Source organism: Peromyscus eremicus, chromosome 6, assembly GCF_949786415.1.
Source record: "Peromyscus eremicus chromosome 6, PerEre_H2_v1, whole genome shotgun sequence".
Classification (NCBI taxonomy): Eukaryota; Metazoa; Chordata; class Mammalia; order Rodentia; family Cricetidae; genus Peromyscus; species Peromyscus eremicus.
The window spans coordinates 34085547-34113146 of record NC_081421.1 but is presented as its reverse complement, the minus strand read 5'-3'; the positions used below and the strand labels follow the sequence as shown (position 1 = coordinate 34113146).

The 27600-nt window shown below is 43.7% G+C and overlaps 1 protein-coding gene across 1 annotated transcript; it reads right to left on the bottom strand.

Annotated features, from left to right (window-relative positions):
- Positions 1 to 27373, bottom strand: Anxa5 (annexin A5). Its single transcript, XM_059265376.1, has 12 exons — positions 27341 to 27373; positions 15569 to 15653; positions 13989 to 14083; positions 13263 to 13376; positions 11863 to 11953; positions 8918 to 8997; positions 8451 to 8507; positions 4707 to 4800; positions 3854 to 3949; positions 1765 to 1823; positions 1441 to 1563; positions 1 to 500 (listed from the first exon to the last, which is right to left on the bottom strand). The coding sequence occupies exons 1-12, from the start codon at positions 27347 to 27349 to the stop codon at positions 438 to 440; spliced, it is 966 nt and encodes a 321-aa protein (XP_059121359.1). The 5' UTR covers positions 27350 to 27373; the 3' UTR covers positions 1 to 437.
- Between the last annotated feature and the right edge of the window lie 227 nt (positions 27374 to 27600).

Here is a 27600-nt window from a genome sequence, read left to right as displayed (position 1 = left end):
TGAGGGAAGGGAATGTTTATTTGTCATTAATCTTTTTTGATACAACCATCATAATTTTGCAGGTCTAATAGAGCAGTAAGCTTGATTGACAGCATTTCCAGGAGTTCACAATTTCATGGCTAAGGTTCCGATCAAGGTAATATGGATTATTAACTTAATATAAATGAAGCTTTAAAAAAGGTTATAAAAAGCAACCTGACCTCTTCATAGAGAATATTAATAACTCAGACATTAGACTTAGAGGCACGAGTGAAGGTCAGCACTAAGGTGGACAGGGAGACCACAAGAGTGTGCCGCTATTGTCATCTATGACACATTTGGTCATTAGCATACTAGTGTGAGTAAGGCAACGTGTCAGGCGCGAGAATACAAGCATGGCTGCATGTGCTGAAGGACGCTGGTGGAGGCAGCAGGCACGGAGCACTCCAGCCAGCCCCTCAGTCATCTTCTCCTCCACAGAGCAGCAGCAGAGTTTTCTTATAGTCTCCAGACGTGTCGCCCTGGAACCCAAACACAGTTAACTCAGTGACTCACAAAAGCCATAGGAAATGAAAGATCAAGACCGATCTGGGCATGAGTTGTGTTCCTATGACTTTCTTCCCAACTGGGCAACTTCTCTGCGTGACTCTCACAACAGGAATGTTACACAGGGAAGTTCCTACCAACATCACTTAGTTTAACTTTCTAATTTTACCCCTCAAGGGCCATTCTCTTAATGATAGCGGAGTATGTTCTTCCAGCTAGAAACAGAGAGGGCAAGGAAACTTTTCCAAGTATGTTAAAATCATCAAGCTTTCCAAACAGACTCCCAGTTTCTCTTAGGCTAACAAAGGTGCAGGGCCATCTGGGTGCTGTGGCTTTTCCTCAAACACAAGCACAGAACATGCTTTTCTCAACCTTGCTTCATACACCAGTATGTGTGAAACACTAGTGTCTTAAGTGTGCCAACTCTCTAGCGCTCTTCAGCCCAAGCACACATACCACATACATTAAGTGCGAAGCTTTGCTCAACTGAAACCCTACTCTACACACGGTCCGCAGTAACTTTTATGCCCCCACAAGAAAGGCTGTCAAAAGACCAACTGCCAAATATCAGGGTCACAGAAAGCTTTGCTTTTACAGTGATGGCGGTGTTTGCCTTGACCCTTACTGCAGATAGGACCTGACACCAGAGAAAAAGTGACCCGAGAGAGGCATTCACAAAGACAGCTGATGCTGCGGAAACACAGAAGAACACAGTCTAAGCACTGGCAAAGTCTTGGGTCTGTTTTGCCTTGCCGTGCCTGTAACCCAACTCTCCCTTTAGCCTCCTCGGAGCCCCGAGCTCTGCTCTTGTGACTAAAATGTTTAACTGAGCACATGAACTGGAGGATTCTTTCACCTATCCTGCATGCCGCCCACTGTCTGGCCCTGGGTTTCCAACATAAGAAAAAGTTCTACCTTGATCATAGAATACAGAGAAGTGGCGAAGTTCTTCCTAAACTCCTTCCTAATGTTGAACAGATCAATCTCACTCCTCGACACCACGACTCTGATGAGGGTGTGGTCGTCCGTCCCAGCACCCTTTAAAGGAGAAAGAACATAGATGTTGAAAGTCTTCACATACAGCATCAAATGTCCCTGGTTTGACTTAAGTCACTTCGGTCTAGCAGTTTAGTAGAAACAGGGTACACGTTGGAAGAAGTAAATTCCGGTTGTTGTCTAAAGCATAATCAGACAGAGAAGATGCATTCATTAGACAGAAGGTTCCCACTGTCCACTCACCTTCATAGCATAGTAGAGGGTCTCTGCAAGGTAGGCAGGTATGCTCCGAATAGACTTCACTAAGAAAACACATAATACAACTGTCAGATGCTATTCTGACACGAGAAGAATGACGTCATCACAATGCAAACACTGTCTCGTGTTCTTAGCTCTGTTTCTAAGTGTAAAAGTGAGATGTGCAGCGGGGTGGTGGTGGCGCACACGTTTAATCCCCAGCACTCAGGAGGCAGAGGCAGGTGGATCTCTGTGAGTTCGAAGCCAGCTTGGTCTACAGAGTGAGTTCCAGAATAGCCATGACTGTTTCACAGAGAAACTCTGTCTGGAAAAACAAACAAACAAACAAAAAAAGTGAGATGTGCTGCAGAATGGCCCATTTGCAAGCTGCTAGGGTTCCTCACCAACTGTTTTCTTAGACACTAGCTTGGTTCTCCCCAGAGGTCTATGCAGGCACGGAATGGCACTGGGCCAGAGGCTCGAGTCTTCCCTGCACCTCTTTGTTCTCTGAGGTCTTTGCTGGCATCTGAGCAGTTGTCATACCACAGCCTTCATCACTGATAAGGTATACAAGTAGCTTGGAAGTTTCTGTTCCAAGATGTTCAAATCAAATGATACAAGAAGACTACTATACTCTCTGGAGGCACTTGGACTGACTTCCTGTGTTCTCTCCTAGTCCTCCAAACTAAAACTCACAATTCACATAAGCAGGCCGGATGTATCCACTGCAGTCCACACTCTGGGCCAGGCTGACAGGGAAGCATCTCTCCTCCTGCCACATACAACTGACACAGTTAAGGCTGTGCAGGCTGCAGTCCACTCAGCAAAGGACACCTCACATATAAAAACTTCATGGTAGAAAAAACCGACAATCCTTCAGCTGTGAGGTTTCTTAATTCTTCCTTTTCAAAGATTAAGAAAAACAGCTTTTCAGGCAGACTGAGAAATTATCATCTGGCTAGGGGAAAACAATCTGTATCGTTGACATGACACGTGATGGGATGGTGGTTGTTTTCAGGTTAAATAATATAGTTTTAAATAAGTGCTCAGAATATCTGTGACTTTCATGTTTGTGTCCATCATGAAAGAGCCAAGTTTCCAGCTCACAAAGTTGGCTCTTTTGTAACTTTTGCTCATTCTCCAGAAAACAAACAGCTGGAATGAGCTCTATATCAAATGCTCAGAACAGACAGACAGACCACCTGCCTTCAGACCATGTGAAACCAGGACCTCAGGATTTGGAGAATGGCTAAAAACAAACCCCGTAGTTGACTGCAAACTGACTTCTCCAGTTCTTCTAAGCACTTAAAATTCCAAATTATTTAACCCGAAAACAAGCACCATCCCATCTCCTGTCACATCAAAGATATATACTTTTTTTCTAGCCAGATGATAATTTCTCAGTTTGCATGAAAAGTTGTGAGGACAGTATTCAAAAGAATTCTAAAACCCCACAGAAAGACAAGCCTCTGTGATAATGTCCACAGCATCAAAGGGCCATAGTATTATTTTTCATCTATTTGTTTTTCTGACACAGGGTTTCTCTGTGTAGCCCTGGCTGTCTTGGAACTCACTCTGTAGATGAGGCTGGCCTCGAACTCACAGAGATCAGTCTGCCTCTGCCTCCCAAGTGCTAGGATTAAAGGTGTGTGCCAACACATCTGGCTGTACTTTTTGTTTGTTTGTTTTGGTTTTTTTGAGACAGGGCTTCTCTGTGTAGCTTTGGTGCCTGTCCTGGATCTCGCTCTGTAGACCAGGCTGGCCTCGAACTCACAGAGATCCACCTGGCTCTGCCTCATGGGAGCTGGGATTAAAGGCTTGCGCCACCACCGCCCAGCTGGCTGTACTATTTTTAATGTGATCTGAAAATGAGTCTTACTAATGCTCTTAGTATTCCACATAATCGAGCAAATAACCATGTATCCACAACATCAACCTAGACTTCCCAAAGGAAATGACACGAGTTTGGTTTATCCAATGTCGTATCATTCCCTTACTTTCCATGAAGAAACGTGATGATTTTCAGATTTAGCTTCAACTGGATGAAATCAATTCATATCACAATAAATATTACACACATTGTGAATTCACCTACCCACAGCCAGGAGCAACTGCTCCAAGTTCCCTGAAGTCTCTCGGTCAATGGTTTCCTCAATCTGAAATCCTGATATTGTCATGTACTTGTCAAACACTAGAAAAATAAGAAAGAACGTGCTTCTACACTTGCTGAAGAAACCCCGTCTTCCTCGCTGTCAGGGCCACCGTGTGCTAAGCCCCAAGCATCATGCTTGGATTCCACACGTTATTTCAAAGTGTTGATTTCCTGGCCTCTTGCTGGTTGTCATCAGTGAGACCAACAGGTAAATCTGCTGTGAGAGATTCTGAAAAGCCCATTTCCTTCCTTCTAAAAGGTGATCAACAAATATGACCGATTTAATTTTTTCTCCTCTTCCTGCTATGAAAATGAGGCTTGGTGCTACAGCAGCCATCTTGTGATGATGAGGTAAAGAAGGGACATGCTAGCACAGAGGACAGTGTGGCAGGAAGACAGAAAGATACACGTCCTGCCAAATCAACCTCGTTGTACCCTAGGAAATAGAGCCCAACTGTTAAAGCCATGATGAGGGGTTTCTGTCGCTTGCCATCGAACTAATCCTAAACTGACACTAGCATGGGAATTGAATGGATGCACATGAAGTCTTAGGGACCAACGTGCAGGGAAATTCTTAGAGTGAGACGCTCCTTGGTGTCCCTCATCACCTCTGAGGGTGAAAGAACTGCTAAGGGCATCTAGCTTTGTAAGAGCTACAGTAGCAGGTCAAGAACTGTGAGATTTCTCCAGATCAAACTGAAAACTGATTTTGCTCTGGGGCAGGTATCTTCTCAGACTTGCCCACACACTTCCCAGATTTCTCAAAGCATTGGTCTCAAACAATGTTTTTACTTACCTCTTCTCAAATGAGACACACTGCGTGTCCCAAGGATGGTGATAAACTTTTCTTCATCTGTCCCCCACTTCAGCTCTCCAGCCTGGAACAAGGCCTGCAAGCAACCACCCTGCATGAGTCAGTCACTGTTCTGGTTTCCCAGCGCTCCGCCCCTTCCTGAACAGTGAATCTGCCTGCCTGTGTGCCAAGTTAATGGGTCACATGCAAAGCACAGAAATGACAGAAATAACACAGGAGCTCATGCATGTTGACAGGAAATCTCGTCTTCCAGGAGAGGTGCCATGGTTTGGGAAAGCTTCTGCCATCTCAGTGTTAACCAAGGATTACAGACAGGAAAGGAATTCCATGAGAAGTTGTCTGGGCTTGGCTTTGTTCAGCCTCTAGCTGCTGTCATGTCTATAGCACACGACAGAAAGAAAACATCTTAATTCCTTCTTACATCTGTGATTTAAGCCAAGTTAGTTATAGAACACCTTGGTACACAGCCACACAGATCATGGTAAAATGCTCAAACGTTGTAGGTTAGCACCGTGGTTGGCACCTATCGGGCACTTAATAAATACCCTTGAAACTGCTTGAGTACCCATATTCACTTTTGACATGAAAAGCACAAATGCTCACAAAGCTCATGCACAAGCTTACACAACTTATATGTGAACATTATGAAATCTGAGGTCACCTGAGATGTGGCCAATCTTTACGATGTCATACAGTTACATATTTTTAGTTACTGTTTTAACAGACAGATCCTTGTTGGGCCAAGAGGAATGTAACTTGCCTGGAGATGGTCTTCTTCCACAAGGACACTCCAAATAAAGACAAGACATGACAGTGCCTTCCTTGCCTGTGAGTATATGACTCCTGATCTTGGCAGGCAAAAGCATTCGGAATATAGTAGTCTAGAGCTATTTTTTATTTTACCAACAGACTATTAAAAGATAAGACCCCTCCCAACATCTTTGTCCAGTCCTTTGTCCAGAACAAGCCTTTGGCAAGAAAGATGATAAACATCGGTTTTAACACTCTTAAAATAGTAACTCAACTTAACACATTTTAAAACGTGAAACTGGGAGCTGGAGAGACTGCTCATCAGTTAAGAGCATTGGCTGTTCTTCCAAAGGACATGGGTTCAATTCCCAGCACCCACATGGTACTTCACAACTGTCTAACTCCAGTTCCAGGGAATCTGACATCCTCACATAGGAATACATGCAGGCAAGACCCCAATGTACATAAAAAATAAATGAATCTTAAAAATAAAACATTTTTTAAAAGGTTAAATTGATTTAAGATGTTTAAAATTATTTTTAAAAAAATGGTGAAGTATTGTCTAGGAATTCAGTTCTCAAGCGAATGACTCACTGTGGCTTATCAGATTCCCAAGATAACAGGCCTGCCTCAGTGCCAAGTATCAGTAGAGAAAAAACTCAGAGGTTTGTGCAAAAGCCCTTCGCTGTCTCAGCTTCCTCTCCACCAAGAAATCACAGATCCTCCTAGTGAAGACAGTCTCGCTGCCTTTGCTACAAGGGACAAAGGGAGTGCGCGGCCCAGACCTGAGAGAAGCAGTCTGCACCAGGCTGGATTACTGACTCGAATAGTCAAGAGGGCATGGCCAGTGTGGCTTGTACTCTGCTGCTCCTGGTCACAGCAAAGGGAGGAAATCTGGGGTTCCATCAGGGGATTTTAAAGTCCCCCCCCCCCCCCCCCCCCCCCGCATAAGGCAGTATTTACACATACAAAATCTCACTTTCGGTATTCTAATGGTCACATCTGCTGCATGACAGGTAAGTGACATGTCCACAGCCTGGGTAATCAACACAGTCCCCAGATCAGGACATCAGTGCCTGGGAGACTATGAGAACCCCACCCAGACCTGTAGGCCCAGAGCTGAAACCCAAGATCTGCAGGTGATCCACAGGCCCATGGACCTGGGAGACAGTTCTGTGCAACAAACGGTGGGAAGAAAAATCAATGAGAAGGTTCAAGGGGACGGCTTTCCCTAGGCCTCACACAACACAGTGCCGATTACATCAACTATGCCAGGAAGTCTGCCCACAGGGCCCTCATGTAGGCCTCACCGTTGTCATCTGAGACTGCACTTGGCTTCCCTCTCTGTAACCACTGAAAAGCTTCCAGAACTCCTAATCCTCAGAGTAGGAATGTGAGAACAGTACTATCTCTCACAAAAGCCCAAAGGAACCAATTCTGGAAAGCAATGTGATCATCTGAAACCAAGCAAAGCCCCTAGCTGGGGGAGAATGAATCAAGAGGTCTCTTCTTGCCCTTTCTCTGCAAAAACATGGAGTTAAGTTGGATCTGAGCTTTTAACCTGCATTTAGTAAACACTTCATATGATATAGGAAATCAGAACAGGGAGCTAACATTGAACATGAGGCTTGTTTGGTGGAAGAGAGAGGGTATTCGAGTCCCAGAGTCAGGCTGGGGATTGGAGTTCCATTGTTACTCAGAGGGCCTGGGCTTGTTCCCTTAGTCACAGTTGGGAAAGGCCTCCTGGACCTGAGTGCAGCACTTACTCACGCATCAGTTACTGACTGAATGCCAGCAGCACTCCTGCAGGAGCTGAGGCCAGAACCGAACTGACACAGTACCCGGAAAAGCAGGCTGAGGCAGGAAGACAGAGAGAGGAAGCCTGGGGTAGGTGCTACAGTTTTGTGTGAGGGCCACCTGACTCATGGCTTGAAGGTCAGGAAGGGTCACACAGGAAGCATATGAGTAGGACTGACCTTTGTAGAGATGGGGTAGGAACAAGAGAAGAAAAGAGAATTCAAGCTGGGGTGGAAGGCCTAAGACACAGACGGATTACAAGGTTTAAGGAAAGCATTCAGGGGCCTGGACTTTATCCTGAGGAGAGTGAAACACAAGTTTGAAGGGCTTAGATAGGAACATGGCACACCTGATATTTATAAGGCAGAATGGGCATGAGTGAACTACTGTACAGTGATCCCTCAGTAAATGTTTCCTGTCTTCTCCAGGGAGACCAGGACCACAGTGATTGAAGCTGTTATGAAATCAGCCACTGAAAAGATAACTTTCCTCTCTTTAGCAAAGTCAGAGACATACTGCTGGCAAGTGCAGAGTGGACACCCCATCTCCCCTTTCCAATGGCACCTTAACTGAAGCATGACCAGAGACGGGCTACAGCGGGTGATTCTAGGAACCCAAGTACTGGAGGACCCATTTCCAGGCTTCAGCTCTCATGTATCACATTCCCTAATGCGTATTCCTTACGTGTGACTGTTTTATAAACCACACTGAGATTGCACTGGGATTCAGAAGTCCCTGAAGTGAAAATTTTCATTTGAGGGTTGATAAAAAGTAGCTGTCAGAAGCACAATCATCCTGTTTGGAACGCTGTCAAAGGAAACAGAGAATTTCCTAATGCTGAAATAAACTAACGTGTCACTTCTTTTGTAATAAAATACCATTTAAACCATAAACACTTTATTCATTCTTTCTTATTTTATCATACTAGGAGACCTATTCCATCATGGCAATAGAACGGTAAAACAGGGTTGTTTTTTTTTTAATTGTCCATTTTGTGAATGATAATAAAGAACATGCCTAGGTGTAACTTGCAATATAATTTGCTTACTTTTATTTCAGCTTTGGATAAAATTATATTGTTGGCCAGATCAAAGTAAGAAAAACTTACCTATAAGGATCACATGTTTTATAGGGAGCTGCTAAATACATTTTTTACAAAATATAATAGACCTCACTCACCTGAGCATCCAGTTCAACTTGAGCATCATCAATTGCGGTATCGGGGTCTCTATTTGCCTATAAGAAACAACATCACACACTGGACCCAGAGCATCTTCCTTCTGATGGAAAGATGCACCTGATGCCAATGCACTCTCTCTCTCCAGAAAACTGTGCTTGGGCTAAGATCATATCACCCCTGCAGCATGCTGCACTACCACACAGCAGTGTGCACCAGCACAACCTTGCTGATTCTAAATTCTGTGAATGAACGGGCTGCATACAGCTGCCCGAAATGAATAATGAGCTGGCTATTTACAGTCTGAATCAGATATTCTGAGGCACAAACAAGCACAGGCATACATGTGGCCATCACAGTGGGAATGGGCACATACCAGGAATTATTGAAAGACTTTTAAGTGGCCTTAATGGAGGTAGGTCATTCCAACCCAACTCCTTAATCAACCATGTTAAATCTCTAGCAGTACCTGAAGGAGGACCACCAACATCCTCTGGTAGTACCCTGAGGTATCCCCCACCACATCATCTTCCAGGCTGGAACCGTATTCTGCAAAACAATGATTTCACACTTGTTCATAGCATCTCTCAACTAGAAAAACCCTGCCCCGTTAATCAAATGAACAAGACATACAGGAAGACAGGTTATATTTGATTAACAAAAATCTTCTCTAGGCCATCTCTGAGTGCTCTAATTCAATAAGTGAGCGGTTGGATGAAAATGGGCTACATTAATGTCCCCCAAAAGCATTCACTCAAGCCTAAATTATGACAGCCACTTAGAAATGCTCTCCCCAAATGTCATTAGTAATATGCAGACACAGAATGACAGTGTAAGGCTTCGAAAGTGTGATAATCATGAAGCTCTGCTTCTCTCAAATGTTTTTGTGATTTGTTTTTTGCCAGATGTTTTCCATCCTCTGAATTCTTGTCTTTGCATGGTCCTATCTCCACCAATAAGATATTTTTCCTTTGCAGCAATTAAGTCACTTCTGACAGACAGCAATGACCGTTTAAAGTATGACCCCTCCTTCCTCAGGTTCCAGCTCCTCCCCTCGAGGTCATAGGAAGGGGAGAGCTGAGTGCTCCTGAGTCATATACCCTTTCACTAACTCTCAAACTGCTATTTTAAAATGCTCCTGCTACAAGGCATTAAAATACTTAGCCATTGTTTGAAAGCAGGACTATTTTAAAAGCCTGGTGCTTCTTTTTTTTTTTTTTGCATATTAGAACCAGTTACCCAAATACGAAACCTGTAGGCATCTGATTCCTTCCTCTACTCCAACACCTGCAACTAATTATCAAATCCCCCCAAAGTCCCCTGGTTTGTACTCTTCATGCCCCCACCTCCCAGCAACCTCAGTGGTGCCATAATTACTGCACAACCTCCTCATTTCCTCCCTACAGAGCTATCCATCCAATACACATCTACACTCAAATCTCCTTCGGTCCTTCAACTGCTCCTTCAAAATTCCATCAGCCATTATACTGCTGACCCAAGGTCATGCTCATCATCCAGGCATGCAAATTCCCTGCACAGCCCACCTACCCAGCATTGTTTATCTCCATAACAGACATACATTTGCCCTTTCCTAGAGTCAGGCTCTGTCAGCTCTCTCAGTCTACTGTCCTTGACGCAGGGTCCACGTCACTGATGATCAGAGTTACCTTTGGTACTGGACCCATCTTAGCCTTTCCTCCTCAGTTAGCTGAGTTACAAGGAATAAATAAAACATGGATGTATTTATGGTATACATCATGTTTGATACACTGTGAAATGGTTACCACAAACTAACCGGTACCACCATGTACTTTTCTATGAATGGTGAAACAATTTCTAGTTTCTTAGAAAATTTCAAGTGTACAATATAATGCTATGAATAGTCTCCATGCTACAACCAGATTCTCAGAACCTGTGCACCCTGCCGCATTGTGTGGTGAGCACCATCATCTTCTCTCTTCATTGTCCCTCCTGTCCAGCCTTGGCAAACACCATGTTACTCTCTCCACTAACAGCTTTATCTGTTTTATCACTTGGTTGGATTCTTTCCAAGTGAGGTCATGCAATGTTTGTCTTTCTGCTCCCGGCTCACCTCACTTAGTTACATAATGCCTTCCACGTTGACCTGTGCTACTGCAAATGTCAGAAGTTCCACATTTAAAGCTAAACAGTGCAGCACTGTGTATGCATGTGTGTACACCCAGCCCGTTTCTTCCACGCATTTTTCAATGGATGCTTAGTATGTCACCTACACTTGAAATTCAACTATCTTGTTTGCATTATGAAGCATTGCCTAAGACCCAAAGCTACGATGCCCTCTCCCTCCTGTCTGCATCCTGAATTAATACTCTTCATGTATGACTTTTTAAATTTCACCATCTTTTAAATACTGACTATAATCTCATTGAGGACAAGAGCTGTGCTGTGCATGCCTTCTATGTCTCTCAGGGCAGTAATGGATACAGAGCCATGCCCAGTAACACACCCAGCAGGATGCAGCATGCACATTTACCGAAACACAGATGCTCATTCCTCAATATCGGCACCCCTAGATAGAGAGCTCTGAAGATCACATCAAATAAACTGCCACTGCGAGATATGTGTATCACCTCTGCCATAGTGGCAGCAACCATCTTGACTATAAGGAGAATCTGGAAAGAGAAACTCTGGTAGTTATTTAGTTATCCTAAATTCCTAAATTTCATACTGTTCTGATCTTGTGGGTTAACAACATCACATCTAAATTCTATAAGCTAATCCTACCGGAGAGCCACAGTCACTGGCTAACATTCCAAGCTGAGTCCAAAGACAGAAAAACCTGACAAGATCAGAACTCTCTTCCTTCACTTTCATTTCATGGACTTGAATACATTCAAGGCATTGAAATATGGACTAGACTAAAATACAGACTTTGTTTTCACACATACACACAAAAGTAGGTCACACTAAAAATGACAACTAAAATACAGGGCACGTTAGCCAAGCACTCCCAGCAGATGGACAGCCTACCTTTATCAATATTTTATCAACTCCAGTCTGGAAAAGGGTTTCAGTCTTTCTTCCTGTTCCCCAAAATGTCTTCTATATAGCTCTTAATGTCTAGCATAAAATTGAATTTATTTGAAAAATCTTAATACAAAAGAAAAAGCCAGTCTATTCCTATAGTGTCTGCAAGTCCTATGCAAAAAGAACCTGCATCTCCCTTACAGGTGTTGTCAATGACTATATCAGGAGTAAAAAGATGGACTGTGTTCCTTTGTTATTTTGTTTGCTGTCTGCTTTTTATTGAAGGAGAAGAATAGCCTGCTTGACTTACAGTTCATTCACTCAACAATCATGTACAGCCTGATGCCTGATCTACACAGGACTGCATCCATGTAGACAAAGGGAAGGCAATGAACTCCAACTGCTTACCTTCCTCATAAACCTGTTTTATGGTCGTTAGTTCTTCGGGTGTCCTTGAAGCAATAATTTCTGTCAGTACTTTTTCATTGGTCCCAGCTCCCTGTTGGAAGATTTAGTTTTAGTGGAGAAAACAAGTCAATAAGATAAAAAAGGAAAGCTATTTCCCTGGATGTTATCCAAATTACATAATTACAAAAATATCCAACATAACATGGATTTCTTTGTATACATGTTCTATTATTACAGAGTTAAGAAATTCCACACTAATTTTCTTTCCAGGGACAATCCAATTCTATTTTACTTTTTATTTTGCTGAATGAAAAATAAAGTTTACTTTTCTATGTCCATCAAACATACCATTACAGTTGAGATCTTTAATGCTGTCCCCCTAAAAGCCCAAACGTTAAAAGTTTGGTGCCCAGAGTGGCACTAGGCACTGCTAACCAAACCTTTTAAGAGACTTTTAGGTCACCGGGGGAATGTCTTTAAAGGGGATGGTGGGACCACAGTTGTTTCTTCTCTATCTCTGGCTTCCTGCCTGGCTATAGGCCAAAAGCCTTGGGGCCAGTTATTTATGGACATCAGCCAAAGTAAACCCTTACTGCTTAAGTAGGTCATCTCAGGTAGCAGAACAGAGAGATGGCTGACAATGGAGACCATTTGCTGGAACTCACTTTCTCTTTCTGAAAAATAATTCTAACTGTACTTATAAAATAATTTATAATTATTATTTATAATTTATAATAATAAATAATTCTTCTCTGTACTTATAAAAGTCATGCCTGCACTGCTACATCAGAACATATAAGCAGCAATACGGCTACATTTAGGTTTGTCTGTTTAAGACAGCATATTTTCTATTTCTGCTTCTTTGTAAAATCTCAAGCACTAAAATACCTAAGTTCATCTTTATGGGAAAATCTGAGTTGCTAACAATGCTTGAGATGTATTCTGTTAAAAGGCCCCTTTCTCAAGGTCCTCAGGTCTCATTTACTTCAAAACTGTAATTGCAGAACAGCACAGAGACTCGGAAAATGCAGTCTCCTGACTGGATAATTCCCATTCTTCTGCTGTGTGAGCAGAATCCCTGAGCTGCTTATTTTGTCTACTGATTCAGAACCCACCAAGGACAAGCCACTCCTGTCACCGTCCGAGCAAATGTGTCAACACAGTCAACTACCAGCTTCCTTTTTCAAAAGTTAAAATATCTCATCCGTAACATTTCCATAGCCTAAAAGTGAAGATTGAATGACACATGTAAAGTTGGTTCCCCTTGACCCCTTATTGACTCCCACAGTTTTGTCTCCTGAGCATCCTTTGCTGAAATGAGTCAGATAAAGCACAGGCTGATTACCAGCATAAAGTAGCTCTATGAACGACAAGAACGCCCCTCGCCTGCCCCCTGTTACCTTCAGAGCATGCTTCAGTTCGTAGGCATCGTAGAGCCACGAAGGCTTCATCAGAGCCACAATTAACTTCTCAAACTTTCCAGTTAGTTCAGACTTCAGGTCATCCAGAAGGTCCTACCTCAGAAAACACAAATTTGGTGACCATGGTCATCCCAAATAGAAAGGTCGGCCCTTTGCTCTCGTCAATTCTCTATGGTGCTTCTTCAAGTATTACAGAAGATATTTGTGCTAACCAACGCCCTAAGGAGTGTACCTTCGACATTTGACCCAAACCTCAAACGGCAATATATACTGACTAAGGTGTTTAAAGCTGTTTTCCTTAAGTTCAAGAGATAATGGACCAGAGAGGAAAGAAGACGGCAGTGACCAATATAGGGCCGCTGACACCTTACACTCCAAAAGCATGATGCAAGGAAACAACTGTGTGAGGCTGTTTTCCATTGTCTTCTAAATCATACAGCATGACAATTTGTTGGTACAGTGCATGTATTCTATTAGTCATCTATTGATCTTCTAACCATCCAGGAATGGTTTGACCTAGTCAGAAGAAGGTAAGCAAGTTACAGAAGAGCACTGTGCCACTCTTGAGGACATGGGCATCTAAGGATTCTCAGAGGTGGAGAGGAGGGTACTGAAAAAATTCCTTACAGATTGTTTGACTTCTCAAAGTCTTTTAAAACTCACAGCTGGACTCTCCCTCCTACCTTGGATGGGCTGTGGTCTTACCTTGCCAAACAGAGTCTTAAACTCCTCGGCAATTTCCTGGCGCTGAGCATTGCTTCGAGATGTGAGCAGGGTTAGGATGGTCTCCTCATCGGTGCCTGGAATTGATGGTTAGCAATGAAAGCTGGCCTCCCACACACCCACTTTCTAAGCAACCTTTCCAATTAGCTCACCAGCCACTCTGTGCTCTCAATGCCCTCTCAATGCCCTTTATGAAAACATAAAACACAGCTTACACGAAAGAACACATAAAACTGAGAATTTTTAAAGTACTATATTTCTCATATATTCATATATATATATGTGTGTGTGTGTGTATATATATATGAAAACAACACACACACACACACACACACACACACACAAAAACTTCCTATTTTCAATTGGACTTAAAGTGGATGGACAAACACTCCTGGCTTTTAAAATCTTGGTGTGCCAATCTTTCATGTAAAGTTACATAGTTACCCCAGTAATAGCTGTTCACAAAGTATAACATGTTGGGTATTACAGGAGGTTTTTACTATTTATTTATTATTATTATTATAAGAGAAGAAAAAAAACATAGTGCCTGGCTTCGAGTTATAGATAATTTAGGGTGGAAACTTAAAAACCTATAGATAACTAAACTACAGCAGAATGGCAAGTTCCTTAGGGAGGTCCAAGTCTTACATGAGAGACAAAGGCGGGTCTCCTGGCTAACAAGAGAAGAAAGGAGTTTGGGGGAACGGGATACCCAACAGTGTCTTGAAAGATGAAGACTTCTGAGGGGCAGCCACATAGGGACAGGTTTAGAATGAGGACAAAGCTCACAGAATAGAAAAATGTGGGACTTGCATGTACAGCAGACAGCCAGGCCTGGCTGGACCAGAGATATCAAACAGTAATGGGAGATGAGTCTGAAAAGGGGCCTGGGGATGCCATGGGCAACCTCTCAAGGTAAGGAGAGTGACAAATCTGGTGTAGGAGCCTGAGAGTAGATCAGTCACACGCAAAAACCCTCAAGAGAATTAGCAACTGGGGTGGTGGGGGTGGTGGTGGTGATGGTGGTGATGGTGGTGGTGATGGTGGTGATGGTGGTGGTGGTGGTGGTGGTGGTGGTGGTGGAAGGTGACAGTAGTGACGGTGATGGTGGTGATGGTGGTGGTGGTGGTGGTGGTGGTGGTGGTGATGGTGGTGGTGATGGTGGTGGTGGTGGTGGTGGTGGTGATGGTGGTGGTGATGGTGGTGGTGGTGGTGGTGGTGGTGGTGGTGATGGTGGTGGTGATGGTGGTGGTGGTGGTGGAGGGTGACAGTAGTGACGGTGATGGTGGTGATGATGGTGGCAGTGGCGGTGGCAGTGTAAGAGCCCCTTAAGCAGGAGAAGTGGACATGTGATGGGCAAAACTACTGAGTTTGCCTCACACTGTGTGTAAGCTAGACTGGCGACCTCAGAGCACAGAGCTGATGTCACTTGCCTACCCAGTTCTAGAGAATGAATCTAGAGACTTCAGGATGGTCTAAGATACCATGTTGTCATCTGAATGCATTTGTACCCACCTCCCACCCTATTTTTTGGTCTTTTAGAATGAAAAGGTTTAACTTACCTAAGCCTTTCATGGCCTTCCGAAGAGTTTCTGCATCAGCCCTGCTATCAAATCCAGGGAAGTCAGTCACGGTGCCTCTGAGAACCTGAGACAGACAGAAGGACTGTGACCAATGCCAAAAAGCCAGTAACATCGACAGTCCAGTCTCCCTTTGCTCAATGTTGTGTTTGACCTCTAAGTAAATTTACCATCTGGTAAGACTTGTGACCCATCTGAAAGGGGAGGAAGCACTTGGGGAGAAGTGGCAGGGCCCGTCAAGGGGAGGAGATACCCAGAGCCACTGGCAATAGCATCGAGAGCAGTTCCCTCATCTCCCTCACGCCCAACCAAGGCCTCCTGCTTCCCAGAGGTGTGCCTGCAGGCTTCCTTCCCTGCTAAGTCTCTCCCACTTCAGTCTTGAAGCACACTGAGCCTGCATTAAAATGTGATGCCCCACTCTAACCACTCAGTTGGAAGTACAGCTCTGGGTTTACACAGCCTTCATACTGAGTTCCGGTCCTGTAGAGCTGGGGATCTTGAGACGATTCAGCGATTTCTGAAAATACTTGGCCATTTGTGTGCCAGACAAGAACCGCGAAGGATACTCTTCTTTATAAGCCCTCCTGCTTTGAGTTACCACATGGAGTGCTTCTACTAATCTCTCATGATTCCCAAAGCAGGAAAATCAGACACGTAAGTAACCAAGTGCAGGGAGCGAGCAGGTGCAGAGGCTGATGAGGGCCACACATGTGAGCACAAACATGAGAGATGGCAAGAGGGAAAGCACAGAACGGGGAGGAGAAGAAACTGAGGCGGGGATAACCCAAGACAGACCTAAAGGTTGCCTGTAAAGTCGCCAACATCACAAAAACAGACAACTGCAGGGGTTCGCTGTCAGCATGCACAAAAGCACGAGAATAAAATTATCTGTTACTTCAGATAAAGGGTTACATGCTACAACGGACTGGAAAAAGAATCAGGTTGGATAGAGACATGGGAAAGGTCTACAAATGCCACACAACAGGCACAGAGCTGATCCTGCAGCCAACAAGGAACACTGCAGGCAATGGAGCCAGGAACAATGCCAACTCTGCTCAGCACTGTCGCTGACAGTGGTGGGGACAAATATATATATATATATATATATATATATATATATATATATATATATATATATATATATATATATATAAAGAGCACAGCCAAGACTGTCAGAGACTAACACAAGAGAAGGAGAGAAGAAACTGAACAAATGCAACTGGCAGGAACATGAGAGGGGAACGAGCAGGAACAGAGTTGGAGCCGCTGGTGCTGGTTTGAAACTCAGACCTGGACAGCCGACTGCATCTGTCCACGGCAAGTACACCGGGAAAGGGCAGGCTTGAGTGACAGGTCATACAGCATCAAACCACAATAACAGGTGGGAAGAAGTCGGTGGAAGAAGGACCTGGATCAGAATGGCAACAGCTAGCTGCTGAGGGCAACAATGAGCCAGGTGCTGTGCTAGGTCCCATAGATTGTCTCAGTGAGACCCAACTCTAAAAATGACTCCAGCTCAGCAGATCACTCACTAACCATCAAGTAAGTACATAGCAGTTAGGACTTGACTCAAGCCACGGGCCTGGGGCTCCTTAATCATGTGGTATTGCGCTGCCTCCCAAGGCAAGAAGATGGAGGGAAAGAGGCCCCCAGAATGTTCTAGATAGGGTGTGATGAAACACCATGATCAAAGCAACTTGAGGAAAGGGTTTATCCTGCTCACACTTCCACACCCCTGTTCATCACTGAAGAAAGAGCAGGAACTCAAACAGGTCAGGAACCTGGAGCAGGAGCTGATGCAGAGGCCATGGAGGGGTGCTGCTTATCGGCTTGCTCTTCATGCTCAGCCTGCTTTCTTGTAGAACCCAGGACCACCAGCCCAGGGACAGCACCACCCATGATGGGATGGGCCCTCCTCCATCTATTACTAATTAAGAAAATGCCCTACAGGCTAGATTACAACCCCATCTTATAGAGGCATTTTCTCAATTGAGGTTCCCTCCTCTCAGATGACTTTAGCTTGTGTCAAGTTAACAGAAAACTATCCAGCACACAGAAGAAAGGAGGCGGGGGGGGGGGGGGTGGGGGTGGGGGGGGGGTGGGGCAGACCAAGGAGCTGCCCAGAGGAAGGGGACAGGAGGTGTGGCAGGTATATCCCTGTGGTAGACAAAGTATGCTGCAGGACAGTGAGGTGGGCTGTCTCAGGAAAACCACTGCTCACAAACAACAGTTTGCAAAATACACTTTGAAAAAAAGAACTGTTGATCTGCTTTGTAAGTTATGAAGAAACTGCAAGGAAACAGAGTTAAAAATGGGCAAGGTCGAAAAAAAGAGATAGAAGTCACTTGTCGCAAAAAGTATATCTGACCCTAAGAACTGAAGGAAACTTCTTGAGAGGTGTAAGGAAGAAAACCATCCTTAAAGATTTCAGCTATTAGCTAGAAGAAATCACTTCCTGCCACATATTCAAGAGCTTTCTAGAAATTGTGATGCAGTTTTGCTGTATTCCATACAGGGCTAGCAAGGCCACATGGCAGCCCTAGGAGACCAGACGTGAGTCACACAAATGAGTAATGAGGACAGAGCCCTGTCGAGGGCTCTGCCTGCCCCTTGCTACCCACGCAAACTGCAATGTAATTCTGAGTGACTCATCCAGGAGGCCCCCATTTCCTGAAATCCCCACAGTCAAGCAGAATAAGCTTCGTCCGTGGGTTCTGGTGCCTCATCAGCCTCAGCTTATCCTCGCTTCTCTTTCCCTCTCACCACCAATTCCCCTCAAAGGGAATTACTCGTGCTGTTCAGACAACACCTGTTCAAAACAGAAAATTCACTCTTTAACTCTCATCTTTAAAAATGTCCACTCTTTAGCTCGATAATTTTGTTGCCTGGAAAGGTGGGGGGACAGGAAGACAAGGCTAGCCCAGGTGACTTAGTGAGAGCATGTCTCAAAATAAAAAACAAAAAGAGGGCTGGGGACACAGCTCAGCTGTAAAGCATTTACCTATTATATACAAGGACTTGAGTTCTGTCCCCAATACCAGCTTTAAAAAAAGAAAATCTTTGGTATGTATTTCCTTGATGTTATGTGTTTTGTTTTTAAATTTCCCTGCCAGTGAAGAATGTCGTCCATGGGCAAACATCAGTAAAATGAAAGGAACACTGAGTGCTCTTAGAATCTGCCCACAGTAAGGATGGCTCCTCCTCTGCTGTTGTGTGCAAGAGCTTCAGCTCCCATGAGCTCTTGAGGTAGGGAAGTGTCTGCTGCCCACAGTAAGGATGGCTCCTCCTCTGCTGTTGTATGCAAGAGCTTCAGCTCCCATGAGCTCTTGAGGTAGGGGAGAGTCTGCTGCCCACAGTAAGGATGGCTCCTCCTCTGCTATTGTGTGCAAGAGCTTCAGCTCCCATGAGCTCTTGAGGTAGGGGAGAGTCTGCTGCTTCACCTAACTGTTCAGCAGGGCATTCTGTGAACAACACTTGAAAGCAAGCAACGACCAACCAATTCATGTGCAGGGCAATCAGAAAACAATCGGTTTATAGAAGAGTCAACAGCACGAAGCTTTATTTCCTCTTGTATTGAAGAAGGACAAATCTAGTGAGTGTGACTTAAACTATCCAAGGGTAGAAAAGAGTCAAGTGCTGTTCAGTTACAGGCAGAGATAAACAATATCAAAATCAACACAAGTCAGAGGACTTAGGGGTGTAAGTCCTCTCACTTGCTCTGTAGCAGGAAATGCAGCCTAAACAGTTCTTTAAAAATTATGTATACGAGTGTTTTGCCTGTGTATATGTATGTGCACCACACGAGTGCCTAGTGCCTACAGATACCAGGACAGGGCATCAGATCCCTGTGAACTAGAGCTACCTACAGATGGTTGTAAGCAGTGTGAGTACTGGAAAGGAAACCTGAATCCTCTGCAAAAGCAAGTACCCTTAACCACTGAGCCAACTCTCCAGCCCCCATCGAAGTGTTATTTGTTGTTGTTGTTGTTTTAACTTATGTGTACGCGCACCAGAGGAGTATGGGTGCCCAGAGGCCAGAATTAGACATTTGATCCCCTCGAACTAGAGTTCAAGGCAGTTGTGAGCTGCCTGATGTGGATGCTGGGAACCTAAGTATTTAATAGGAACTCAAATTCAACAAATCCACTCCTCTCTTCTCTGTCCACACTCAAGCTCAGCAAGCCAGCCATCCTGATCTGCACCTAGCTCTTCATCAAACATCACCTCATTCACTTATCCAAGTCGTCCCTTTCTCCCATTGGTCCCTCCTATCCAGTCCCAGCTGTGCCCTGCATGATGACTAATGGCTGTATTCACAGGACTCTGGAGGCTGATGCAGGAGGATTGTTGTGAAGTCAAGGAAAGCCTGTGCCTGAGTCAGACCCTGTCTTTAATAATAATAATAGTAATAATAATAATAATAATAATAATAATAATAATAATAATGAAATCCTAGCCACTGCCTACTTTACTTCCTTGGTGGTAGTGGAGCACTCCCCAGGATTATCAGAACAGGTTCCTAAGTGATCCAGTTTCCCTCGCAACTCCAACACAGAAACCCGTCTACTACAACCCCCAGAAATGCAGCCACCATGCTAGCACCAGGACACTCTTCCTTAAACACAAATCTGGTCCAGGGATACTCACCTTTAACAACCCTTTGAAGGGTTCCCCATAACCTAGAAAGCAATTTCTACTACTTGGGTCTGGCTCTGCCTAGCCACCTGGGATCCCAAAACAGGGAACCACTGGCCTCCCTTACCACAGTCACTCTGGCAGTGTTACCTGAAGTTACAGCCTGCTGAAGTCTTAGCCATGCCCTAAGCATTGGCATTTGTTCCTGCTATGGCTACAAAGGATGCCTCCCCTCCTTTATCCCACACAAATCATGCCATCAAAGCAACTTCAAATAAGAGTAATACATATTTCCAAAACATATCACAAGTACTAGATAATGCATGGAAAGGGTTTGGCAATGCATCTATTACTAGCAACAAATATTAGTCACAGTTCCCATTTTACTTTCTATGTCTTACAAGACCCAGGACAGAGTGGGAAAACAAATATCCAAACATTCAGGATGCACACACAAATGGAAAGTAAAGACAACAGAAACAGAAATCCAAAGAAATGAAGCTAACTACAATATATGTTCCTTCCAATTAATTAATGGCTTATATGTTTACATACTGTGTAAACCACTAGATAAAAAGGATAGATCCAAAATATATTTAAAGCAAAGATCTTAGGAGTACTAAATTCTAATTTGATTAGTGCTTTTGTGCAAATTTAGAATAGTAAACAGTTACACAATCAAAGTGTCTTTCAGAAATGGACCTATGATGTAGAAATACATTTATTCTATTTTGTACTCTGAAGTCATTATAGGAAGAAAATCACAGACCGCACATCGCTAAGTCACTTAAGCACTGGAGCAGGTCTTCCAAGGAGCTGGGGAAAGCGGTAAGGAAACCAGGGCTTGCTGGTGCCAATGAGGTGAGCAGTAGCTTGCAAAGCAGCCAAGTGGCTTTCTCAGAATCCAAATCTCAGAGTCAGAGGGAATCAGGAACTGCACGAGACTGAGCCAGGGCAGCAGAGTCCATGGGTAACAGGCAACCTTGATCCAGGGTCCCGAGACCAGCTATAGAGATAACTGACCTGGATCTGAGTCAATGTCCAGAGACTCCTCTGCAATGAACTCATGGAAAATTTCATTGTTTACCCTGATTCTGCCAGCTCTGCAAAGGGTCTTTGTAAATCATTATTATGAGCCCACAATTCTAAACTAACCCCCAAATTTTCAAACCAACCTTTACGCAGTTTAAATATATACCACCGAGGTAAGTGATACTCTTGAAGTTTCTCTGAAGATTTATGCAGCCCAGTTTTGTCTTCATGACATTCCTGCTGTTGTGAATACATTAACTCTTTAAGAACAGCACAACTAATAAAACTAAGTTCAGACTGCTCAAAATTAAATTCTTAAAATTTGATTATGTGAAAATTACATTCTTAAACTGAATTAAATTTATGGAATGTTTCATTTGTGTATGAAATACAGACAATCCTTTTTCCAAGCCAAAGAAAACAAGCCCATGAACTTTTAAGTATTTAAAGTAAATTGGAATACCTATTAATTTGGCTGTAGCTAGACAATGAAATGAAAAACTAGCTGTGCTGTTACATGCAACTGTGAGTGAAATAAACCCTTTCCTTTCCACATTGTTTTTGGTCATGGTGTTTCATCACAGCAACAGTAACCCTACTAAGACAAGCTGGTTCCAGGATCACTGTGACAGACCTGATGATGTTTTTGGGAGAACTGTGGAAGGACTTTTGAACTTTGGACTAGAAAAGCCATTGAGTGTTCAAAGCTTGGTGAGCTTTCTGTAGGAGCTTGGAAGATAAGAATGTTGAGAGTAATGCAGATGATGGAGGCCCGACTTGTGACGTTTCAGAGGGAAGTAAAGACTCTACTGGGTAGAAAGTAGAGTCTGTGATGTCTGGTCAGCTGGAGCTGAAGAACTGGCTATGACTAGCAAGAGGCCAGAACCACTGAAGTAAAACCTTGCTTTGCAGGGGCAATGGATGCTGGTCAGCTGGACATGAAGAATTAGCTGTGATTAAGAAGAGACCAGCATCACTGAGGTGAAATGTTCTAGAAGTGTTTCCGAAGGGTCAGCATACTGAAGCTCTGGTCCAGAGGTGGCCAAGGTTATATCTTACACTGGCAGCCAAACTTGGTAATATAAGAGTTACCCAAGTGGTACTGGTTTTGAAGGCATACGTGGATCACGGAGGGCAGCTGAGGCTCTGTGCTTTGTGGCCTGGGTGGAGTGCTGCAGGGAGCACAGGAGAGGCTATTGGTGAAAGTGCAGCCCAGCTGTGGCAAGGGACTCCCTCATTTCTGGAGATGCCAGTACCACAGGACAACAGCAGCAGAAGTGGAGTGGAGCCAGCCAGAGCCTAGAAGACAAGCTGTGTGTGCTGGAGAAGTGACCTAAGCCCTTTGGAGGAGCCCAGATGATCTTGAGTGGATCCCAGACACTGGACATTGAGTTATTTACACTTCTGGAGCTTGGTTTTACTTTGTTCAAATTGTCTGTGCCCTGGTTCTTCCTTCTTTAAGTGAGACAGTATTTAACTTATTTTTTATTTTTAGATAATCCCATGGTTCAGAGACTTTTAACTTTTAAAGAGATTTTGCAATTTTTACAGACTTTGGCTTTTAAAAGAGACTAAGTTGAGTTTTTGTTGTTGTCATTGTTTTGGGGGGTTGGCTTTTGTTGGGGGGGGGGTTCCAGACAGGTTTTCTCTGTGTAACCGTGGCTATCCTGGAACTCACTCTGTGGACCAGGTTGGCCTCAAACTCAGAGAGATCCATTTGCCTCTGCTGGATTAAAGGTGTGTGCCACCACCACCCACCAAGATATGTGTGTGTGTGTGTGTGTGTGTGTGTGTGTGTGTGTGTGTGTGTGTGTTTCAAGACAGGGTTTCTCTGTATAGCTTTGGAGCCTTTGCTGGAACTCACTCTGTAGACCAGGCTGGCCTTGAACTCACAGAGATCCACCTGGCTCTGCCTCTCGAGTCCTAGTTAGATTAAAGGCATGCGACACCACTACCCGGCAAGACTGAGTATTTTTAAAGAGATCAAATTTGTTTGAATTTTTATCAACTGTGAGATAAAAGATTTTTTAAATCTGGAATGTTTATATTGTAATGTTGATATTCACATGTGATCTTTCGGATGAACAAGAAAGGAAAGATTGTGGCTTAATAATGATATGTTTGTGTGTCAAGTTGACAAGGGGTCAGTTGTGCTGGCTAGTTTTGTGTCAACTTGACATAAACTAGGGTCATTGCAGAGGAAGAAACCTCAACTGAGAAAAACCCTCCAAAAGATCAGGATGTAGGCTTCAGTGCATTTTATTAATTAGTGGTTGATGTGGAAGAGCCCAGCCCATTGTGGGTGGTTCCATCCCTGGGCTAATGGTCTGGGGTTCTATAAAAAAATCAGACTGAGCAAGCCATGAAGAGCAAGCCAGTAAGCAGCAGTCCTCCATGGCCTCTACGTCATCTCCTGCCTCCAGGTCCCTGCCCTGTGTGAGTTCCTTCTCTGACTGCTTTTAATGATAAGCTGTTATATGGAACTGTAAGTGAAATAAACTCTTTCCTCCCCATGTTGCTTTTGGTCATGGTGTTTCATCACAGCAATAATAATCCTACTAAGACAATAGCATAAAATTTAAGAAAAAGAAAAGATTTGGAACCCAATTTTTAAAATTTAACCCAATATATGGAAAGTCTAACTGAAGAAACATTACTAAGATGTAAAGAAAAAATTATATTTATATAAGAAGTTGGATATAGAAAGAAAAAGATAAAATGATTCATATATATTCTACTACATAGAAATAATTCAGGCAAATTTAACAGCTTTGTTAATTCTTAATAAATAATTTGAATTAGTTTGCATTCAAATTTACTATAATAGAAAATGTTACTACTAATCCAAAAATCATAGTAATTTGTGAATAGCATAGCAGCATTGTTATACTAAAATAACAGGGGGCATTGCGGTTTAAAATCATATACAACTCATTCAAATGAATACTTTCAAGCATACCTTTAAAAATAACTACTGTCAACTAATTGTTTATAGCTACATAGAAGTCTAAACTTTTCCTAGGTATCATAGAAAATACAATTAGCAACTGTGTTTTCTTTGAGGAGGACTGAGAAAGCCATCATTAAACTATTTCCTCCATCAAATAGCCAATCCACTGATGCTAAGGGACCGTGAGCAAGACCAACTAAAGAGAAAGTCCCATGGTGTTACTCTATGGATTCTTCCAGTTCTAAGTCTATTTGCTGAACATGATAATAGAAATTACACAGCTTTCAGTATGATCTTCTGCCTCAGTTTTATTTCCTATTCTGATACAACAATTGAGGTAAAATTATTGAAAAAGAAAATTACAGTGGTAAACCCACCAGGCTCCATATATTGTTACAATATGTCCACACAGACAGCCCTGGTTTAACTCACTGGGTCACAAAACAAGACAAAAAGACATGAATGTGGGAAAAGGACATGTAGTGAGGAAGTGGGGTTGGGAGGGACTTCAAAGAGAAGTAAGAATAATCAGAATGCACCATGTACATTCATGAAATTGTCAAAGAAATTTAATTAATAAAAAATAAAACATGTAACTGAAAAATTAACAATACATATATAAAGGACAAAGAGGAATGTGGGGAGGGGAGGGGGATGGAAATGAAGGGGAGGGATGGAAGTCCAAGGTACCACCAGAGATCAACCAATTCTTTGCCCTTAATTCTTAGCAAGATGGTCATCCCCATGTTCTGCCTAAACACCTGGTTCTGGATTGCTCCACTTTCATATATGGTGCATTCCCAACACAAATAAAGGGAAATTGTTAATATAGAAGATATAAATACATAGTCCAAGTTCATAAATATGAAGAATTACTGTAGTGGGAAGCTACATTTCAAGTTTTCAATAAGCAAGAGACATTAATGTTTAAACAATGAAATTTTAATTGCTGAAGCACACTCCTTTAAGATAGAAATCTAATACCATTGCTTTCCAGATGCCATGGAATGAAGTCTCTGGTTCCCACCCCCTTAGGTCAACAAAAGTCCTTCCATAGAAACGCCCTGAAACCTAACACGAAGCTCCAGCTTTCCTACAATGACACTAGAATCTAAAGGATTTAGACAGCAAAGCGCAGTTAGAGCCAGGCATGGTGGTGCACACCAGGAATCCCAACACTTGAGAGGTAGAGGAGGAAGGATCAGGAGTTCAAAGTCATCCTCAGCTACAGAGTAAGTTCAAGGCCAGAGTGAGCTCTTTGAGCTCTACTCCCCAAAACCACTAGGGAGAAGGAGGGACAGCAGTTATACAATGTGGACATTCTGCTCATCACCAAATGCAAATGTAAGCTACCAAACACTGTTCTAATTTGAAATGCTTTAACAAAATGTTTTACTTCTCTGGTTTCCAAAGAATGCAGACAAAGCTGTGAAAATGTCAACATGCTACAATGTTTCCAATATTGCCCTGGATAAAGAGTGGATGTAACAGAAAAAAACTGATGGAGAAACTTCAAGCTGACTGTGGTGGCACATATTTGTCATCTCCACACTTGGGAGTCTGAGGCAAGGGGATCTCAGAGAAAGAGGAAGCCCACCCTTAGAGTACAAGCAAACTCCAGTCCAGCCTGGGCTACATACACACAGAGACTTTGTCAAAACAAAAACACTTGAGACATCATTGGGATATTTACAAGAACAAGCCAAATGGGCAAGGACAAAGAGAACTGCTCTGAGAGGCTTGCTAATCACCATGTCTCTCATCACATAGCTTATGAAGACAGGAGAGACTCTGAGGAGTAGAGCTAATCCCACAAACACACACTTTATGCCGAGGAACCTAAGTCCACAGTCCCCTGGAGGTAACATGAGAAAACCAAAGCGCAGAAGCAGAAGAATGGCAGGACTGTAGAAACTTAATGAAGGTCCGACATCATCTTAATCCCTCCATTTTCTCTTGAAAGGGCCAGGAAATCTTACCCAATTGTACCAAAGCAACTGACTACTGAACTAATGGGAGAGTGTGTGTGTATGTGCTGGTGCATTGTTTGAGTAGGCTAACGATAGTCTGGACTCTGACAAGCCAGTTAGATTGGCAAGATGTGTGAAATTAGTTTAGGGGTGGAAACTTTTTGTTCTTTTGGTTTTTGAGACAGTCTCCTATAGCCAAGGCTCTTGATGATCAAAGATGACCTTTAACTCCTGATCCCTCTGCCTCTACCTCCCAAGATATGGGATTCCAAGTATAACCACCCTGACCTCAGGGTGGAATATTTTAGGAATGATAACTTACTCACATGATCAACTTTTAAAAATTACTATACAAACCAGGTGGTGGTGGCGCATGCCTTTACTCCCAGCAGTTGGGAGGCAGAGCCAGGCAGATCTCTGTGAGTTCGAGACCAGCCTGGTCTACAGAGTGAGTTCTAGAACAACCAGGGCTACACAGAGAAAGTCTGTCTTGAAAAACAACAAAACAAAAGATAAATTACTATATAAACTAGTTTTTCTTTGATATACCTTGATAAATATTAAGAGATTAAAAAAAAACAAATAACAACAACAAAAACCTATTAGGTAGTCAACTTCTGAAAGAGTCTCAAGGCAAATTCAATTCAGAACTCGTTTTGCGAGTTCATTGCTTTGGAAAACCAGCTCTTTGGTTCAGTGCCTTTAGCAGAGAGGGGTGGGGGGAACAGTCGGTTCCTTTTAAATAAACTGCGCTGAGTGCTGGAAAAAGCTCCCCAGAAGCACCATGGAAACCGCCAGCGCACACCCAGTATTCAAACACAGGAAACTGCGGGAAAAATAAAAAATAAGGGAAGCCCAAGGGCGTTCGCCTCACATGACCAAGAGAACTGTTCCTGCTCGGGTTCTAATTTTGGCAACTCTGGATTTGGGACGGCCCGGTTCACATGTACCGAGAGAAGCACCAGCTGGTTCCGGACACTCCGGAGCGAAGGAGGACACAGGAGAGCGGACACGGAGGGGGACACCAAGAGGTCACGGAGAAGGCACAGAACAGGACGTGAGAGGGGAAAGCGGAGACCAAGAGACTCCGAAAGCAGCGTCACCTCCCCTAGCTCTGCTGCTTTTGGAGAAGGTCCCGATCGCCCTGGTTGCAGGCGCACGGCTTACCTGGGCCATGATGCTGTCTGTCAGGAGCGAGCGGGGACTGCGAGGGGGAGAGAGAGAGAGATGGTCACCGGAGCCCCGGTACCCTTCCCCCAAAAGGGCCCCGCGCCACCCCACGCCCACCGTGGAGGAGCCGCTCCCGGGACCACGGCCACTCACCGAGAAGGTAGAGCTCAGGCTGCGGGCAAGAAGAGGACCGATGCACACGCCGAGGGACAGAGAACAACTCTCCGTGGCTCCGTGCAATGGAAACGCCCTGGCCA